At 38.4% G+C, this 21,875-nt stretch overlaps 1 protein-coding gene across 1 annotated transcript in view; it reads right to left on the reverse strand.

The window, feature by feature from the left end:
• Positions 1-4,791: 4,791 nt before the first annotated feature.
• The window catches only part of LOC132911254 (cyclin-dependent kinase 11B-like), a 51,632-nt gene continuing 34,548 nt past the window's right edge, over positions 4,792-21,875 (reverse strand). The window contains exons 5-11 of the mRNA XM_060967770.1: positions 15,754-15,821; positions 13,129-13,318; positions 9,512-9,605; positions 8,201-8,460; positions 7,874-7,987; positions 7,194-7,589; positions 4,792-5,360 (exon numbers count right to left, since the gene is read on the reverse strand). Coding sequence (XP_060823753.1) covers positions 5,055-5,360; positions 7,194-7,589; positions 7,874-7,987; positions 8,201-8,460; positions 9,512-9,605; positions 13,129-13,318; positions 15,754-15,821 — 1,428 coding nt within the window. The 3' untranslated portion in view covers positions 4,792-5,054. The remainder of the gene's footprint in view (positions 5,361-7,193; positions 7,590-7,873; positions 7,988-8,200; positions 8,461-9,511; positions 9,606-13,128; positions 13,319-15,753; positions 15,822-21,875) is intronic.

Raw genomic sequence — 21,875 nt, forward strand, 5'->3', positions numbered from 1 at the left:
AATATCTGGAATCTTCGAATCTTCGCATCATATAATTTGGTAGTCTCTTATTTAATACGCGATGTATTAAAAAATCTAAGTAAGCAAAAATTGTATCCACCACCGAACACAAAAATAACGTTTCTTCTGTGTGAACCAAATATCGAAATTCGTTAGCACGCATATCATATCCTTAAGAAACATAACTTCCAAACATACACTTGCACATTTACCGTTTAAAACTTTCAGGACCACTCAGAGACCCTAGAGCGTGTACAGCGTTCAGAGAACTAGTACACCGATAATTTAATCAATAAATTAATTAGTAGCTTGGTCTAAATGATATTATAATTTTTCATAAGAATGTTTCTCTTTCGAACTGAAAAAAAAGAGTTCTACATTCGCTGGTCCCATCTGACTTATATTCGAGCACTTTTATAAATTCATCTCTCGTTGAATGTAACAAGAAATCGAATTTCGTACGAAAAAAAAAGTCACTATGAGACCGTTCGACCGATCATCGTACCAAGCAAATCGAAAACGAGAGAAAAGAACAGGAACTCGAATATTGACGTTTAGAGAGTGTTCTCTGTGAAGAGGTTGGTAGCGCGAGCTGATTGAAAGTCACTCGTCGTACTAATGCGGCTAACATATGGCCGTCTGTTTCTACTGTTCCCGAGAGCCGGCTCCATACAGCTCGCGGCCAGTGATCGATAAGCCTAGATTCAAAACTGCTTTTCCCCCGTATTTCGTGCTGCGATTGGAACAATAAATCACCGCGGGCTCGACAGAATTCGAATCATATTAATAGTGCTCCGCTTTTTAGACCGTGAAAATAGGGCTAGGCCGAAACGAAACGGCCGTACTGAAAAATCATTTCTCCACCACTGTCATATTCGGATTCGATGAATTTGTAAAAACAACAGAGTAATAAAATAATAATCTTCTTCGTTGGTTCGTAGATTCGACGAACGGTCTGTTTTTTGCGTAATTTTTAAATGAATAATTTACCTTCGATTAATTGGGTTATTGTTAACATTCTTATCATAATTTCGATGTAATATATTCTGATATATTCTATAGAAAATATAGAAAGATCGCATATATCGTTAAGTATTAAATAAATAAATAAATGTTGGTAAATTCTGAAAACATAAGAAAGCAAGTTAACATTAAGTCACCGATAAAATGACAGAGAATTACACGATACCATTCCGAGGCCCCTGTTCCACGATACTCGTGGGCGCGTTTGGCAGTTCAATTTTCTCAACTTGTTTTCATCCTCCAACTTTTCCCCAGATGTGTATACCCTGGAGCATTTCTCGTCGGTACGCATACGCGTGTGTTTCGCAAAACAAGCCAACCAAACCAGCAACCGTTCGAAACCGGAAAGAAATCCCCGGTGAGACTCGCAGAAACAATGATCTCAATTAAACTTACGTTCCATTAAATCTTCCACTGAAACTTTCCAAAATGTTTAATTTCTCTCTGGTAACTCGATGAAACAATGGTTATCGAGGGTGGATGGACACGATTCTTGGGACCAGCGATTCGATCCAGCTATTATAAATCACACGCAACTAGAGAGTTGAGAAAGTACCGATAGCCCTAGGTGAAACGCTGTGAGCTATAACGTCAGCTGTAAATCACGTCTGATACTGATACGGTCAATATAGAATGTAGACTCTATTTCTGTTGTCAACGAAAAGGCAGCGCGATGACTCGCGATCGAACGATACGCGTGTATTAAAAATTATTTCACGTGCCATCTGCATCGTGTCTTTCACAGTTAATAAATCACTCGTACAGTGTCAGGCAGGATAGAATGACAAAGATCTTGGCGCTTCGAGGCGAATGAGATCGCTTTTTCGGATTTTGCGAGCCGACGTTGCTGTCGTTTCAACGCAGATGAAATTAATGGGGTCGTCAAATAGAACCGTCATACAGAGAGGAACCAAGAAAGTCCTCCAAGGCCTGTCCTACTTCGTAATATCGCGGCCTGGTAAACAGACCCTTTGAACTTTATTAGCTCGTTCTACCCTGCTGCGACCCGTTTTTTAGATCGCTCGTCCTTCTTCGCTCCGTTCATTTACCTTCTTAGAAAATTTGTTTTGAAAATTATGCGCCGAAAAGTAATCTTCCTGCGGTCTTTCCGGCAGACACAGTCCTCTCATCGAGGTACCCGTGTCGCGCTACAGCTAGAAAAAGTCAGTGGTCGTTAAAATTAATGAGATGTAAATACGACGAGTGAAGTTAGTGGAGAGAGGAGAGGACAGGGGCAAGAAACATCGCTTGGAAAAGATATCGAAGATTTTAAGACAGGAGAATTTTTTCTAAATTTCTCGTAACTCAGAGGTTGAGTAACCTCCTTAGTTGGAGGATGATCGTTTTTTACCATTTCCTGGCGACTTAATTCGAGCAGTCGAAAGGAGGAAATCATTATGAAGATACACCTACCTTGGGCACAGTAAACTGTGGAGCGTCGGAATTTTTAAAAGGACATCGTACGAGGGAAACTCGTGCAGATTGCCCAGAATGTTCCAACTGGAAATTGAACGGAAATCGAATATCCTCTGAATATTAGTTCAATTGCGTGTAACAGAGCCCAGGTGTCCTAATATCTATGGCAGATAGCGTAAATGTCGAAATGATATTTCACTGTCTCAAAGCTGTTGAACGTGGGTAAGTATCATGATACCAAATTCGTCTCACATAACACCTCGTCTGGACGTATACCTCGAGGCGAACTTCTCATTGTGTTCGAGTTACTTAAGAATACGATGTGATTGGAATCTGAGAGAGTTGTAAGTAAATCTCCGAGTTTTAACGATCGTCTACGTGGTTCAAGTCAAATGTATTTTTATTCAAGTTGTATAATAATCGTAAAAAATTGTTTAATTCCTGTATCTGTTATAACTCATAATTTTCACGATATTTTTTATTATTCGTCTAATATTAAATCGATAATTTTTCTACACGACTCTCGTGTATCGCGTTATTCTCTTTCTTCGTGACTGGTATGTACCTTCTACCTATGGTAGAAAGTACCCTAAACTCACACAAGAACATGGTAACCATGGACACGTTGAAACTTGGTATCGTTCAAAATTAATTACACCGGTGGATAATGCGCCTCGTACGATCTTCGCAGTGTACACGCTACCTGTTTCCTTGTGTTCCCGATAATTACACCTGTGTAGTTCTTAATTAGTCTCTCTGAAACGCTCGCGGTGAACGACAACTATAACATCGCGGTGAAGAACGATGTAGAACCCTTGCTACGACATTGGTAGCTGACGCCTCGGACACAAACCATTCTAGAATTTCGAAAGTTCCATGCCAACTTCGGTCTAGCAGTTCATCCATAGACCAGTTACTTTTCGCCACATTGTTGATTTATGTACTTGGGAAATTCCTAGCTATACGTTACAGGTATTACGCTGTAACTCGAGATGACGACTCGAACAGATCTTTGTTCGACTTTCTCAACTTTTCCATAGGATTCGGATTCCCTTTGTGTCTATGTCTACGATATGACGAGGTCTTAAGATCGATCGTATCGAAGTTAACATCTTCGAGGTACCTCGAGACGTACCAGACGGGCGAAATTTGGAAAATGAAAGGTTAGTACCAGGTCCTATGAAATGTAGAATGAGAAACAGGAAGAACTGTCCGGAGAACATTTAGCGAAATGAACTTATTAAAAAATTAATCGACAAGGTCTCTGGAAGACGTCGTATCGTAGTAAAGTAAGAAAACTCAGGAAATATTAATTGTTTCAAAGTGATCGATATTCTTTTAGCGGTCACCGGAAACATTTGAATGAAATGTGTTTTAAGAAGTAGCAACAGTATAACATCAAATATATTTGTGTTTCTTGATAGAAACAAAACTTTGCCACTTGATAGATGACTTCAAACTTTGCTCCGTGTTATATATCGACGTGGTTTTATCGCTGTGGAGACATTGCCACTGAGCTAACTGGCGAAAGAATCGTCCTATGGTATAAGCTCGGAACGAACGAAAGAATTTTTCGTAAAAAGGAGATCATCGAACAAAGTGCTAGCGAACATCGAACGAAATTCTTTCTGCATTTTCCAGGCGAACCTCCTACGGAAGATATATTTCTATGGAAAACTGTGGCTAAAATTACGTCTGTTATGCCAGAACAGGCCAAACACGGACATAAGCTTTGACGTTGTATAATAAGCCGTTGGTGGATCCGACATCGGTTACGTTGGATGACTCTGACAGGAAGCATCGTCTTTGATGTCGAATCCAGATATTACACGGAATCTAAATGCAGCCGTGGTAGAGTTTGCTCGTCATGAGACACCAGTCAACCTGCGGACGAAATCTGTCGGGACGAGGAGAGGCAGCTGCCGCGAAAAATGGCATAAACTCGTTTCAAACTTTATGTTTCCAACTGATCGATGAATTTTATTACCAGTCACCGCGCAGAGTTCGTAACCGAAAAATTCCCATCGAAGATTACCTGTCTTGCCAGCGACGACTCGATTTTTCGCTATTTTTCTCCGACACGTAGTTGTTATCCGACCATCTGATAGTCGCAACGAGGCTCCGTGTGCTCGAAAAATCAATTACGAAAGGAAGTCGACCAAAGAAACCTTAATTCCATGATCTTACTTGAAAATTCATAACCGAGTTCGATTTCATCGAAATTATTCCAAAGATGAATTTCTGTTCTCGTTGGGGGTTTTTCTTTCGCTCGTGGTATTTGTACTATTAAATATCAGTATCGCGAGCAACAAGCAACGAAATGAATTATCGTCGAGAGATTGTGCAAACATTTGCTAACGCTCCATGCAGCTGCATTATTTTTTATTGTGCAACTGGTTCGTTACTTTTTCGATAGCTCCAATCCCACAATTTTGTCCGTGCTCGATAGAAAATATTTGTCAATTACCCTCTAGATTACACTCGCTTACCATTTAGCTCGATTCGATTTACATTTAATGGCGCCACGAACGATGCCTGCACCTGCGTTGCTGCAAAAATTTCTTTCATTATTGCGTGTAATTTTATGACATTTAATCGATTTTCCTATAATTTCTTTATATCCATGGTTTCCCTCCTTTGCAGGGTTTGTCTGCGAGATTGAAGAAAAGGCGCTTGTAAGCGCCAACGATGTGCTCGCGATCGGTATCCGCTGGAATGACCTTTTCGTCATCGTGTTCTATAGCTACGTCGATATCCGGCTCCGCCGTCAAATAAAAGATGTAAGGCACAGGCTCGGAAGAACGTGCATTGTCCCTCACGAAATCGTCAGCCTCCACCATTGCGAATTGGCTCCTTACACAAGCAATCTTCGACTCGTCCACTGTAGTCCTGTCAGTCTTCGAAGCCGTTTTCTCCATCGTCTATAAAAATTTTCAAGAAGTTCATTGAAAATGAAAATTGAATATTGTCTTTGGACATAGATAGGCTTTTTTAATGTTTAACTTCTGCAGAAATTGAATTTTATATCGGTGCTCGATTACCAGTGAAAACGACGGAGATAAATCAGACGCGTCCCAAGTAGCAATTGAACGAGAAGTATTATTGAATCGTTTATTACTGCTCTTTTTCTCTCGATAATGGTGAATCAACTGGTGATCTTTCGATCATTTTTAACGCAATTGTATTTTTCTAACGTTAGATGTCTCAAGTTTGAGTAAAATATAAGAGATTTGTAATTAGTACACATGCCTAGTCGTTTCGGTTCTGTGCTAAATGTCTGTTTAAAAATTACACGTTACAAATAGAAATTTTCTTCACAGAGAATTAGAATCTGATTGAAATAACAAAATTCTTATACTTTTGGTGGTACTATAATTTTTCGATTTTGTCACTTAATTATTTGTCGTATAATTGTCCACCGTAGCCAGCACAAATAAAGTCTCTATAATGCTTCTCAAAATGTAAAAAAAAGAAGAAAATGAATTTATTACACAACCATTCTATGTTAAACATTTTTCTACGACAATGAAAATCTCTTTCGTTCGCTAAAATGAAAATGAAGATGAATTTGCTTATATTGAAATATAAAATTTCGAAGATAGCGGCAAGGTTGAGAGAAGAAGTTTTAGAAGACACAGCACGTTAATCCGATATTTATCAAGCTTGTCCGACAGAGAAGAAAGAGAAGGTAAAAAAGAATTTATCGATATACGATAAAGTTACCTAACTGGACGAATTAATTCGACGTTGATTAAACAGCTGATTCTTCATAATCGCTCGATTAAATGGATTACTTGCTGTAACAAACTACCGACCATGGATCTCTCGTAAATAAGAAAAACGCGAACCTCTTCCACTCTCGGCCGTCAAACAAAAGATCGACTCGCACTACTTATAAAACGACAGATAAAAATTGTTTCCAGAGTTTCTCGCTTAGTCGAGAGTGTACTGTGTCGTCAGTTGCCTTGTAATTCACAGAATACGACCTCCGTGTCCGGCTATTGCGAACTCTTTCTACTTGCCACGCAAAAAGCTCGCCTTGTGCGCCGCGTCGACTCTAATGGAGCTTAAAAACCCGACAAGAAACGAAAAATCAAAAGGCAGACGTTTCGAGTCGAGACACGAACGATACAAATTGGAAACAACGGGAGAATGCGTGGAAACACGGAACGAGGAATCAACAAGAACCTCTGGAACACAGGGATGTATCGAGCAAACACAACAACGTACAGAGACAAAAACAGTCCTTTCGGTGCTTTCGGTAAAGCTTGACCGTGTTCGTTCTCGTTCTCTATCAGAAAAAAAGAAAAAAAGAAATGGTCCACTAACCGTTCGAAGCTGATCGATCTATAAATTTTTACATCGAATGTTTTTCCGTCTAAACAATCGAATTACAAATGACATGGAACACAAATAGAAATGTTCGCTTACTAAAGATTCTAACGAGTACTTTACTCTGCTTTACATATTTTTCTATATTATTAAGTTCGCACGCTTAAATTTCCCCAAAATGCACAAACCTAAGCAGTCTGATAATAACTGACCTACAAATTGTGAGGTGCATGGTGCACGTAGCACGAAATCTCCTTAGAAACACCCACAATGGAGAAGTAACGAACAATTGATTTTTCTGAAGATCAGTGCAACGTGAAAAAATGATTTCCTCGCAGATTTTCCTCCAAATCAGTGCAATGTGGAAAAGCAATCTTCTAACACCTCTTAACAAGCTATAAATGTTGCGACAGTAAACGTACTTCTCCAGACACTGATACTTTTGACGATTCTTTCAATGGTTCCCTGGTCGACGTAGCTTCCTGCTCCTCCTGTTCCTCTCCCTCCTCCTGTTCCTCTCGCTCCTCCTGTTTCTCTTGCTCTTCTTGTTCCTCGTCGACCGTGACTGTTTGCGGTGCTGATTCATGTGGCGCGGTATAAATCGAGTCATCCTCGGACTTTTCATTCAAAGAAATCCCGTTGGATTTCGTGCCACGTTTCCCACTTCTCCTAGGCTTTCTACCTTTACGTGAAAGCCGTACAGATTTCGGGCTCACTAATAGTTTTGGACGAGGTGGACCCTTCACTTTGCCAAACTCGTCCAAGCCTTGCACCAGGAACGTTGTTATCACCAATCTACCTCCGACTTCCTTGATTGCCTGCAACGCAAAACACCTTTTCAAATTGTTCATTGCCTCTTACATAGTTCACTCAATTTTGATTGCACGTGTATATTAAAATGTACGGAATCTATTGAGTTGGCAATTAAGTGATTGCGGATTTTGCCAATACCATCTAATGACAAAATCCGCAATCACTTAGTTGCCAACCCAATATATGAACTGCGCAAGTTTCTTCACAATTATCAAGTGTCTGTTCTTTTATTATTTTAGCGACAAGCGAGAGACAAAAGGAATAGTTCAAGGTGTCATAGAACTATTACCAAATCGGCAGTGTCCTTCCAATGCTTATAATAGGATCGGTAGATGGTCGCCTCGTGCGTAAAATTCTTCAGGAACTCTCTCATCTCTTCCTCGGTCCTCGGTAAGGGCAATCGCTGCAAAGAAACTCTCTTTTTTATAACGGTTTACGGGGTGTAAACGAAAGTTTGGAAGTTAGAATGAAGAGTGACGCTGTTCACGGAAGGAAGATTGGAAAGTTTAGAAAGACTTTTGCTCGAACGATCGGTCTGATTCTTACGGGATTGCGAGGACTGGGCGTGATAAAGCTAAGCGCCTGTTATCTTTAATGACACCAGCAAAGCTCTTACTTCAAACGGCTCGCTGTCATCCCTTTCCTCTATTTTTGAATACTCCCATGGTGTGCCTATGGGCCAAATCTTCGCGAATTCTTCTTCGTTTGATCTTTTCGCTGTTAACGTTCCTTCCGATTTCGTTGGTGATGTTTCCTCCGATTCTTCTTTTAATATTTCTCTCGATTTTTCTTTCATATTCTCTTGCGATTCTGGTGTTAACGTTATATCTGTAAGTGTCCTAGCCACGGAAATTTCGCTCGTTGCCTCTACAGTTCCTATAACAATGATATAAATGTGAAATGGAGGATGATGAAATGACAAGATACAAATTGATGGAAAATCATATTAAACAATTATGTACTACTGATCTTATTTTCTTCGTTATCGTTTTACGATAATGTCTCGATAAAATTGATCTTAAGGATATAATATCTATACGTGCAATGAAACATTGGCAAAACTCCAAAGAAAGACAAACAGATGAAAATTATGCGAGACTGCGAGTTATAGTCTCCAAAACACAGTGTGAGTAAGTTTTTAGACAAATAATAGAAATTTTTTAGTTTCTGATAAATACTTTCCATTAATTTCTCGTTAATTTATACACTCATTGTTGATACAAATTTAAACAAAAGTGTCGAATTATTTATAAGCTACATTATAAATGATCTTATACCTCACAGACGTTTCCACGAAGAAATAATTCTCGCAGTTTAATCGCGTGTTAATATCGCGTGTTAATCATCCAAAATGAAGGACTTAGATTATGGTTTTTACGCGGTATAAGCGGCAGAACTCGGTGATACTCGTCTTAATTAAATCGCGACCAGCCCTTCTCCGGTTTGTTTATCGCGGTGAAAAAGTTGGACGACAACGGTGCTTTGTTTCGCCCGAACGGGACGGGAAGAACAAAGAAAACTTCCTTCGTCCCTTCGAAACCGTTTATTCCTGGCGTTTCCACCGTCCCATCGGGAGAAATTTAGTGCGCAATAACAGGTATACATTTAATAGAATTACTTATTAAATACAGAAAATTCGAAGATAAAGCCTGCTGTCTGGCAACAGCTTCGTATGCTACGTGACGTCGTAAAATCTGTTTAGGGCAACGTAAAAGCACTACGTGATACCAACGCGAGGACAATGACCACACTTTTAGATTTATTTCGTGATAAGTGCGACACCAACCACTACGATATACTTTTTCGGAGTTACGGCTACCTCGCTCTTATTTTCCCACCAATTTTACGTTGCATTGCCCCGAGATGAAAACGAACGAAAGAAACACGAAACTCATAGACATCCACGATTAAGTTATTCTTCTCCTACCTCCATCGAAATCCTCGACTTCACGAGCAACTTCTTCTTCTTCCTGATCCGCCGGCTCGACTTCGCTCGGCTCGATTCTTGGCTGGTATCCATCCTGCCAACAGAAAATTGAGACAAAGTATCGTAGACTTTTTCGGGAAATTTAATAAGGTAAACGTGAACTGACCGAATAGTTGACACGCGCTACTGGCTATGGGTATTAGGACACCTTAGAAACATTGAATAAATCTGCAGATTTATTTATTGAAATAAAATAATCTAGGAATTATCTTTAATTGTACTTGTATACGTAAGAATAATTTTCTAATTAAAATACGTTCGTCAAAAATGAGAAGTTTAAAGGGTGAAAGAGTTTATCAAGTAATGAAATACTTCCACGAGAATCTGATACTATCAGGTTTGAAAATTACATGCGACAGTTTTATCGTGATATATTCCTTTAAAGAACAATTGAATCGCACCGTAATGTTCCATTGTACGTGGCAATGATAATTCCAAAGAATAGAATCATTGCAGTCGAATTTATTTCCAACTTTGTAATTAAAATACATCTCGCCAAAGATAAAGGCAAGTGTACAGTTATCGAAGCAGATCCTTTCGAACAATGGTGTATTATCGTAAACTATTATATTTACATTCGTATAGAAACAGATGGTGCTTCCCTTGGGCCCTGGCCTGAAGCAGTGCGAGTTAATAAATCTGTAGGACGCGAGAGAAAAGTTTCTACTTGCACGATAAAAACCGGTGAATGAAAACCGAGGAACTAGTTTTGCATATCGAACGGTTTGCCCTTTCGTTTTCTTCAAAATTCCGCTTAACCCTCGACTTGGACGCGTATGATTCCTCCAGATTATGCGAAATCTCAAGCAAAACCTACCCTCAGCTAATCCTGAACTTCGGCAAAACTTTAAACGCAGATGGTAGAATTATGGACTATGTCTATGAAAGTGATATAATTTATAGCCGGTCGCAGGATGGAAGAACGCAAAAAGAAGAACGATTCGTTCGCCGTGACACGAATGGCTTGGAAGTTTGGCCCGTGCAAACAAAACGTCGCGCGATTAATGCATATTAAAATGAAAATTAAACTCGCTTATCTTGCTGCCAGCTGAGAGACGAGGAAAACGTGAGACGGCAACGGTTGCCTCGAACTGCATACATCGATCGGCGGACAGTTTAGAGTTATGTTGCAAATACTCGCTTTCGATTAGGCCGGAACTGCTAATCGTTTGCGGTTTCTGTTAATGCGTTTAAGCCAAAGAGCTCGATACAATCAATCCATGTTCTGTTTACGAGGTTATCTCGACGTCAGTCAACCAGTCACGCGATCCTCCATATTAAAATTCATTACTTTTACATTGACGTACCGACCTAATTTTAATACGTTCACCGTGGCCCTGACTTTTTCCACGGCCTGGCTTCTCTTATTAAAACACGAGCCAGCCCATTGCACTCCCGACTAAATATATTACAGTGAGCTACGATTCATCGTCCAACGTCCACCGTTTCGACTAACTGTTGTCCTCAAGGTCGACCGCCCCTGCGAAACGACACAGTGATATATACATATGTGTGTGTGTGTGTGTGTGTGTGTGTATCTCTGACGTACAAACTTTTAAAACATCTGTCTCGTTATGAAAAAGTCACTGGATGCCGTGGAAACTAATATCACTTGCTATTTAATTATTCTAATTGTATTTATTTTTCTCGTTACATTTTTTGTTTCTCATACGAGGAAACAATACTTCTATAAGTATTTGAATACGTAGGTACTGTAGAAGACATTTATGCATATATCCATATTATGCGCGTTACGTAAAACGTATTAAAACTTCATTAGCAGTGTAATGAGACACGAGTAACACGATTACTTTGGTCAAATTTGAAACCGACCAGGAAATATAATATACAGTTTACAAAACATTTGCTGCGGACGTTCATTTAGCGAAACGAATATCGATGTTTATTAACATAATGGATAATTGAATGTTTAAATAGTATACTAAATATCTCGTAGCTTTTACTATACATTCTCGTGTTTCAGGTATTAACAGTATAATAATAACAATCGTGTTTTGTTATTGCGCCAATGAAACTTCAAAATGTAGCGTATTACGCGTAATATATTCATGAACGGTGTCTACGAATATTCGTGTGTAGGGACATGAAAAGAAAGAAACAGAATTAAGTAATAAAAAATGACCGAAATTATGACATTTCTGTCGGACAGGCGACCGTTCTTAAACGCTATGCGGCGATAAGTTTCTATCTCTCCTCTTTGTCTCTCCATTTTTCTCTCGCCAAGTTACTCACAAGAACCATGTCGGGAAAATCGTGTGTGTGTGTGTGTGTGTGTATGTGCGATGGCCGAGAGAGATTTAAACGCATTCCCTCGTCGTTGGAGCATGCAGCGTCGTGTATAAATCTCCGGCAAACAGACTGAAAAAGCGCACAAACACCTGAGCTTCGAGACAACGTTGCCTTCATATCGTACAGTATAACGAAAGCTCAAGGTTAAGCGACTAGATGCGATTCGCGTAAATCACGCTCCTCCGTGCGCTTTAACTTCGCTAGGAACACGAGGAAGCTTTGACGAAATTAAATTTCCGATGTTTAGACTCACCAGCGAATTGCCGATTCTCCGCAGTCGGCTTCTATCCATGATAAAGGGAATCGGAAAATTTGATAACCGACGATATTGTTTGGGGAGAAGATGAAATTTTCAACAGCTCCGCCATCATCGCCTGTTATAAAAAAAAAACACAAGTTCGCGTCGAGTCGATGAATTTTCATCGGGACAGGTATACAAAGTTTCCCGTACTTCATCGGCAATCTCTGCCGGGGATCGTCGTCCATCCGTTTCGATATGAACACGATAGCTAAACTTGTAATTTACGTTGGAAATTTGAAATTCGTCGCCGAAGCTACGCTCGCGATGTCGGAATTTCATTCGGCGAGCTTTCACGACTTTGCAAGATATTTACGCTCGCTCCTAACGAGTATCGTTCGTTTAAATGGCTAGCTAGGCCTTTGTTAACGATACTTCTGCGATATCTACAGCGAAGATGTAACCGATTCGTCGTATTCGACCAAACAACGTTATCTTTCTTCTGCCAGCTCGAAATTATTGAAAAACGATATCCAGACGAACCCGAGTTCTTGATCGATTCTACGAATGCGAGAAGTAACCTAGTACATTTTTCCAAAATTGTTCTCTTATTGGTAATTCCAATCGTAAGCGGACCTAACTCTGCTTATATTGGTAATGACATTAAATTACTATTGTTGATAAATCGAAGTCTCAATATTTGTGTTGAATAAATGTTGAATAATGTGAAATAATGTAGTGGAAATAATGGCTTTTGTATCCTGATTTTGATATGTGGAATTCAATTTATAAAAAGAATAAGTAACGTAGGAAGATAATGGGTATAAGAGGTATACTTTCATGGACGGTTATATTTTCAATGTAAGTAACTATGAATGAATTTCGGAATAGAATCCCCACTGCGTGTAATGGCATCCATTTTTCATCGCCCTATGTCCCATCGCATTTTGACATAAATATCTAGGATCGGTCTGACCCGGAACAGGTCGTTACACGGAACAAAACTTACCTCCTCCTGTTTCAAGGCTTCATCGGCCTTCTGCAATTCTTCCGCAAGCCTTAGAACAAAATCGATGTGAGCACGTAACCACTTCTGCCATTCGTCGGCAATTTCCCCGATGTTCGTGAGCCAAATAGACCAGACACGCAGCTTTTCCGATGGTACGGCGTATATCCGCTCCATAGACCTCACCACGTCCCTGTCATTTCGACGCATTATGTCATTTCAATTTCTCCATAATCGAACCGTCTATCTTTTGCCCCAGTCTCTATTTTGCAAACTAAGAAGAAATTTCTCGCAGGAAGAATTACCGAGGAAGAATTCCGTGCTTTTTCGTATTTTCAAAAAAATCGAAACTTGAGGTAAATCGACTCGTTCTTATATTCACGAGATCGACGTTATTTCCCCATCAATTGAATAATATTTATCGAATAATTGGAAAAATAATTCGAAAAGGCATGACGCAAATCGAGAGTCAAACAAATAAATTTGTGTTAGCGAGATATTGCGAAACTTCTTAAATTTGTTCTAAGAGGGAAAAAGTGTCCCTTAGCTTGAGGTGTCCGGATTACACAGTGGCAATAAATAGCAGTTCGAGGACCAAGTCCAAAGAATTGTGCAAACAGCGAAGCCAGTGCGAACTGTGTGAAAAGTTCGTATACAGAACGTTTGCTTCAAACATAGCGAAGTCGTGCTCTTCTTCCACAATACGCTTATTTATCGCGTTCTTAATTTTTAATGTCCAAAGCCTTAAGTCATTGCCGAAAATTGTATATACGAAATTCTATAAAATTGTATACACGTATGTATTATATTTTGTTGCTAAAAACGCCGATATTAAACGCGGCTGTATGTTTATTTGTCGATTAAAAGGAAATTTCATATTATTAACCGCTTTTACTGAAGAATAGAATATTCTGAATAAAACAGTTGAATACGGTCAATTTTTAGAATTGATTAATAAAATCAATAGTATAACAAAGTGGAAGAAAAATTAATTAAGGCCAAAGAATAGCACGGGAATAAAACTGAATTTTAATTTCCAAGGGAATGCACGAATTTCTCGACGTAGAACGTAAAAATCTGTTTCATTAGAATTAAATAAAAGGGCCCTGCTGAAAGAAGCTATTATATAATGTATCGATCAGGAATTATTAATTTGACGTACCTTTAAAATAATGTCATACACACGCGCGAGCTATTAATTAATTGGATCAATTTTATAGTTAGAAAGTGAAACGAGTAATTCCGAAACACGAATTTGTAATTCTTCGTTCAAATGAATTTCCATCGCTTTTAATGGCAAGAAAACTTTCCAGTTGCAGGAATTATTTCTACTAGAAACGAGATAACACCAACAGAGGAAAGATCCAGAGAAGCAAGATTTCCTTTTCCACAAAAGGTTTTCGTTAATATCGTTAGCAAGGTCGAATAAAATTAAGCGATGAATATGACTTGATGAAACGTCAAATGACGGGGCAGGTAAGAATATTAACGCACCGATGACGTCAACAGATGAGAATAACTACATTTCAAAAATAGAAACGATCCTATTTATAGCGTTGCTCTTAAGAATGCATAATACTTAAAAAGTAGAAAGTGTTGTGAACGAACTCGCATCTTATCATCGAATAGATTGTTCGTCACACTGACTCAAGCTAAATAAATGAAAATTTCGTGGATCAAATTAAGTTGGATAAAACATTGCACAAGTTTACTCAGCGTAGCAGCGTAGAAAGATGTTCGTACGTTCTGTAATTAGAAAGAATCCGTGTGAAATCGGCAAATGCCCGCGACGATTTCCTGTTTCCCCTAACAGCTTCGATTTGCGTCATACAACCTACACTTTAGACTAAAATTACGGTTCAGCGATCATGAAACTATTTCGAGATCGGATTCACGAGTAGCACGCACAAACGCCACTTTCCTCTTGCTGGTATTTTTCTAGGCCCTCAATTTCCACATTTGTCGGATAGCTTACGAAAGTGCTTGATCGCTTTTACGAATATATCACGTGTGCTGTACGATACGCTTTGAAATTTCACTGACGCCGTAACGAGACACGTCCGTCGTAATTATATTTATTTGTGGCGAAATTTGATCTGAAATCTTGGTCTCAAATAGAAATTGCAAAAGACACTGAGAACATATGTTTATATGTAAACATTTATTGTAAAAAATTATTGTAAAATTTATTGTAAATAAAAATTTATTGTAAGACATAAATAGCCATTTTAGACATAGAATAAGCGTTACAAATGGCCCCATTGAATATTAAAATTATTTAAATACTCTTGTAACCTCTGCGAAATATATGTAGATTTCCATGAAATATCTTGTAACTTTTATATACATTCTCAGATTCTTTTCAAATTTTGTTATTATAATGGTGGCAGTCGTGTCTCGTTATAGCACCACTCAAGTTTCGAAACGTTTTATATAACAACTTTCTGTGAGTCGCTGAACGCACGAGACGAAACTAAACCAAAGTAAACGCGATTTATACGCGGACTGTTTATATTTACGCACGCCTCCTCTAATAAACGAGAAATCTAAACAAAGAAAAATGTAAACTTGTTCGCGTAGGTGTTACGAAAAAAAAAAAAAAAATAGAATTTTCCATGGTAAACTTACAGATCCGACTTGGTTTTTCGAATGTCCTTCGCCTCGTCCGGTGGCAATTCCTGATCCTGGTCCTCTTTCTGAAAAACGAGAACGATCATTTCCCATGTGCCCCGTGAATGTTCCAACGGGGTTTGATTAACCATAAAGCGACGAAATATAGCCGTGACAATCGGACGATTGGTCAAAACGATTTTCGGTGGAACGATCAAGTTTATGGGACACTCCAGTCTCAGTGTAACTGGTATAGCATTGCATTCGGTATCGCGGATTGCCGCTAGATTAATGATCATTGGTCTGCCAATTCGTGATGTGTGTTATTAATGACCCAGAGACGTAGGAGAAACTAGGGAACTAAGTTTCCAAACGAATGGCCAACGATTCCTGTAACCACGTTCTAAAACAGTTGATGTTCGTGACAAATATCACCCTCGTCAAGCTTTCCCACCCTCTGAATATCGTAAGGAAACATTTACAGGATTCGATATATTTTGTCATGTTTTGCGAACCTACAAAAATATACAGTGTATACGTAACGCATAAAAATACACAGTGTGTATTTAGAAAAAAATGCAAAAAATTGTATCGAATTCTCTGTCGTATTTTTGCGACGATGTTTCAGATAGTAACACATTCTACGATAGACCGAGGAGATTTGTTTTTGTTTTTGTTAGCGGGTTAGTTATTTTACAGCGTCACAATCGTCGTTTCTCTTAAAGAAGAAACTCGCATATACAGCGTGATCTAATCTGATAAGAATAGTAACGAAGAAAAATATCGATATGTATATTTAATTCCGTCGACGCTATGATACGTTCTTTATTCTGTATCAAACTAATTTGAAATGATTCTTGGAAATGATTCGCTTTAAATACAATTAGAATCTATCAGGCAAAAGCGAAAGGCGCTAGAATATTTATCTGTCTCGTTGAAAAGGAGAAGAAAGCAAGGTTTAATTTAGTTTTCGATTCTCGTAAATTGAATTAGGATCTTCAGAAGTATTTAACACGACATAGTGTTATCCACTTTAATTAAAGCAAACACGGTTATTTTTCCAACGAGAAAGACAAATTGATAGAAAGAAGTTTAGTGACGCACAACGTGATAATCTTGTTCCATAAAACTGGTTAGTCGTTAAGTCGCCAGGCTATTCAACGTTATAAAATTAATGAACCGAGCTGGAGAACATCTCGATTACGCGAACGTTTGTTCGCAAATATCCACGTTAATGAATTTTCATCGAATTCGTGGCAAAGAACGGACAATGATTGCGGCATTATGCTAGCGAGAACGACGAGATAGTGAGGTAATGTCTGATACGTATATGGGACACCGCACATTACCCTTTCCATGCATACGTGAGTCAAACACAGCAGCAAAGCGGTCAGCTGAAATAATAGCTCGTATAATCGATGAATATACATTAATATTAACATTAATATTATCAGTAGGTTTATTTATTTTTTCAGTTATTATTTTGATAGATACACGAAAATTATGAATAACTGAATGGATCGAACTGCAAGGATTTATTCTTTGAAATTATCATAGTGTCATGACAGAAATTGATTTTTAAAAGCCGATATGAAATGACAAAATCGACGTTTGCAAGCGTTTAATCTTACGTAGTAGTTTAAGATTCTTAGGGAAATATTTTATTAGTTGACAAAACTGCAAGAAATTTATTGTTATCATAGCTGCGTATAATGTAAAATACGCTAACGTGCAACATTCTGATGCAATTAAATTGATTTTTTAAAATTAATATGAGGTAATACCTCGTGTTAGGACCATGTTTTTTCACGGATAATTAAATTTATTTATTAAGTCTACACGTTTCATTAAAATATTCAGCAATGCTTCTTCTAGTAGTAATAAATTAACCACTAAATTACGTATCCTGATAAAATTCTCATACTATCGTCAACCAAAGTATCCGAGTAATCATGAACTCCGTTCTAAGAGTCAGCAAAAATCCCGGTAAACATTATTTTGCTGGTTTACGCGTGCACATAAGATGAAAGATGGTTCTCGATTCTCCATAAACGAACTCGCGCTCGATAAACTGCTCGATTGTTAATTTATCGTCGTACCAGCGTCTGTTCTCCGACGATATTAATCTGTTCTGATCGTAAAATAGATACATAAATCTGGTGCCGACCTTAGGAAACGATATTAAAACTAAAAAATGGACTCGTAGTAATCAGAAGAACGATACAGAAGGTAGTAGGACGCGAGAGAAAAATATGGATCGCGCGTGTCATTCGCTGTTAATTACATAACTCTATCATGGCAGAGATATGAGTAACTCGATAGTAATTAACAACACGACATAACGATGATTCGGCGACGAGACAAGATTAATCAGCCGCTTTTGAAAGCAGGCTGTTACAATAATTAACCAGGTATCCGTGGCTCAAAGCGACCGACATTTTTTCCCCTACTTTTTCCCTACTTTTCTGCTTTAAACTATAAAAATAACAGCAATACGTACAGGCTGAAAAGCTTGTACATTTTTCTGAATATAGTATATTCATAATGGTTCATTATGCGAAATATTTTAAACCATTAGCATCGTTACGAGGCTCCATTATCGTAATTATATTGGTAAAATTTCAAACAAATTTAAAGATACACATAAAAATGACAATATATTTCACGGAGATGGCAAATGTGTTTAAACAATCAGACATCACGATAATAAACTTCCATACTCAATGGAACCAGCCGCTTTAACATTTATCGTATTCTTAAGATGGTTGCGTTATCAAGAAAACTTTTCACCTGGAAGAAAAGGGAAAAAAAGTGGTTGGGACGATTACGAGGTGGCGGCGTGTTTTCAACGCGAACGCAAGGGTCCGTAGCACCACGACAGATAGGAGTCGTGTCGACGGTGAAATAAGTCTGTTGTTATAAATATCGCGCGGACGATAGCAAAAATAGCTGCCAGGGCCGTGACAATTGGGATGTTTCCCGACCATTTCGCGCAAATATTGCGGCAAATATAAAAATCCTTCGATACATTATCATGTAATATCATACATTAAAATTCTCCGGTTTACAATCACACGAAACGATATCAGATTCGGAGGATCAAAAATGTACTTGATTTCTTTTCCACTGTATTATTCAAGGAAAAGAAGGAACATGATAATTAATGGCGTTGAACACGAAACTAGATACACGGAAGCTAAAGCTACTTCTTCGAGTGTATCAAAACGCGCTGCAACTTCATCCAATTGAAATAAATCGAGAGAGTTTAACTTTCAGTTAATACGCGTAAGCGGCAAGTAACGGCGAGGGCGCTTCATTAATTATCCTTTGGCTAACGAATGTTGCACGCGAAGAGAACGGGCGTCGCTCGATCATGTCCTTGCCTCGGACGATTATTAAAAGTTGTTATTCTTTTAATAAAAGTTGCAAACTTTCTAAAGAAGATAGTACGCGGCTGCGGCAACGCAAATACGAATAATTAACTTTCCCATCGCGCCTCCCTTCTCTTGACCCACGCGCAGTCGATACTCCCGTGAAATTAGTTGGCGATATTAATCCACCGGCTTCCTCTCGACAGTCGTAAATTTGCAGAATTCCCAAAATACAGGAACCAACTCAAACCCCGATAATGTTAAACTGCAACTGGCGCCTTCGACCGTGAGAAAAAGCATCGAACATTCCAACGCCTCTTTCCTTCTATTTTTCCCCGTTTTTCTTATTTTTTCTTCTTTTTTTTTTATCTTTCCTTTCTCCAGCCAAGGAATTCCACGTAGAACTATCGCTGGCCTGGGGCCGGGGAATTTTTTCCTCGCGTGAAAAAATGCAATTTTCGAAAGAATTCCGAGAAGATGCCGACCAGGATGTATTTTCCTATCATTCTTCTACACCCTCGAAGAATGAAAAACACCTCGATGCGCATCGTGAGCGAATGTAGGAATTGTTGGTTAAACAGACGAACGATTATCGATCGGGAATCGTAAATGAGTATGGCAAGGACGATGTAAGTTGGATTCGCGATGAGATCGTCGGTATAATTGCGGCTTGTTGAATCGAACGAGTTTTCGTGTAACGTGATCAATGTTCCACCTTCCTTAGAAAGTAGAATATCTTATCTGTCATCTCGAAAGATTTAAGAAAATTGTAGTTTTTTTTTTTTTTTATCATTCTGCACGAAGCAAGACGTCCGCAAGTTTATTTCGGATATTCTAATTTCATAGCTTCGCGTGATCTCCCTCTCCTGTCGCTTCTCATTTCTACTAACGGTGAAAGGGTCGACGATCGGCTTTTTCCGAGAAAAATCCCTGAATCTCTTTCCGCTGAATTTTCCGTGCGGAACGCGAGAAAATCAGTTTGGTAAATTTGCTAAAACGAGGGAACGTGTGGTCCACGGGTTCATTTCGCCGTTTCAACGACGACAGACGAATAGACGATAAAACTCACGACTGAGAATTCTCAGAGCAGAAGGTGATTTATCGGCACAGTATTCGGCATCGATCGATATCGTGGCAGAATGATGACGTGAAATTAGCTGCAGCGCTTTACAAATCGCTCCACCATCGAACGATCAATCCCATTCTTTTTCCCCCCTGTTCTTTACGTTTCTTTTTCACATTGTGTTCCACGCGATATTAACGAAAAATGTTTTTCGTGATTACGCACTTCAGTGACATTTCACATTTTGACATTTTAGTATCTTTTTTTTTTTTTTTACCAGAGAGGGGAAAATTTAATTTCTTAATAGAATAATAAAAGGCTCGTTAGCTTTTTGCCTGTAAATCTCAATTCGCTACGTCGTTAATCAATCACGTATTACCAGAATTTATACTGTCAAATATATATGTTTTTCCATTCTGCTCATAATTTTTAAAATATTGCAATAATTTGACATAATTAATTTTGATCCTCGACAGGTTGTTCTGTCTTTTAATCAGGTCGTATTAAAATTCACCTTTTTCCTCGACAACCAACATCGAAAGAAAAAAATCAAATTTTTCCCCTGTCACGTTCATACGTCATATTCCATTAATCCTTGTAAATATTTTATATCGAATCGTTGCAAAAGCAGATATTCCAAAAGTTAACTATAAAAGTGAAGCTCTAACCAACGAGCTTACAGAATAGACTGCATTCGGTCGCAAGTATCACACGCGGAAATTGCGGTACACTGAAATTCCGAGTCGGAATGAATATTTCCTTGTCGATGATAAATTGAATGTCACGCCGCAGCGAATTTTTATCCCAACTGCATATAACGTATAAATTATTCCCGACTGGAATTTCTAATGCAAAATTCGCGTGATTTATATACGTTCAAAGGTGGACGATGATAAAATTCAATGGGAGTAAACGATGAAAAAATAACTTTAAAAAATTCGTCATAATTTCCAAAAGAAAAAAGAAATCTACAGATTTGTAAGTTTTACTTTTTATGAAATTAACATTGCGAATGAAACTTGGTTTCTGGGATAGACGAGAGGATGACTGGAAACGTTAGAAAATTTTCCCCGCACAGCATTTCTCTAGTGAGTCACGTTGAGTTCGTTTATTTATCGTAGCATACGAGTAGACAACTAATGAGCCACACAGGCGGGACTTCATCTTGAAATTGCAACAGTAATCCCGTTAAGTGGCCAGGAAATTATTTCGGTCTCGACTAAATTTCCTTTTGCTTTGCTTCGTCCTCGATATCGTGGCATAGATTAAACAGTGGCGGAAATATCGATTAATAAAAATTGATTTATCGTGGCAAATAATTGGATAGAATTTTAAAGACTAGATTCTCACCAGATTCTCAGAAAGGTGGAATTTTCCAAAAAATCTGTTCTCGAGGTCATTCTTTTTACAACATTCCAAAATCATCGGTATTCTTATAGATTGATCTTGTATATTTTTTTTTAATAAAAAAAGCGTCTTTTTTTATTTTTTATATAAAAACTTTAAGGCACTGGTGTCTGAAAATTCTTAACTTAAAAGATATTTCATAATTTATCTTCAGATTAACTTTAAATATTACCAATATAATCACTACGTCCGTGTCCTCGTTACAGTGCTAATGGATTTTTTCAAAGTTTCCTATAACGCGCATAACGTTATTCATAAAAGTTTCCCATAGCAAATGTTCAAATATCCCCGTAGATTTT

The sequence above is a fragment of the Bombus pascuorum genome, chromosome 10 (assembly GCF_905332965.1).
Source record: "Bombus pascuorum chromosome 10, iyBomPasc1.1, whole genome shotgun sequence".
NCBI lineage: Eukaryota > Metazoa > Arthropoda > Insecta > Hymenoptera > Apidae > Bombus > Bombus pascuorum.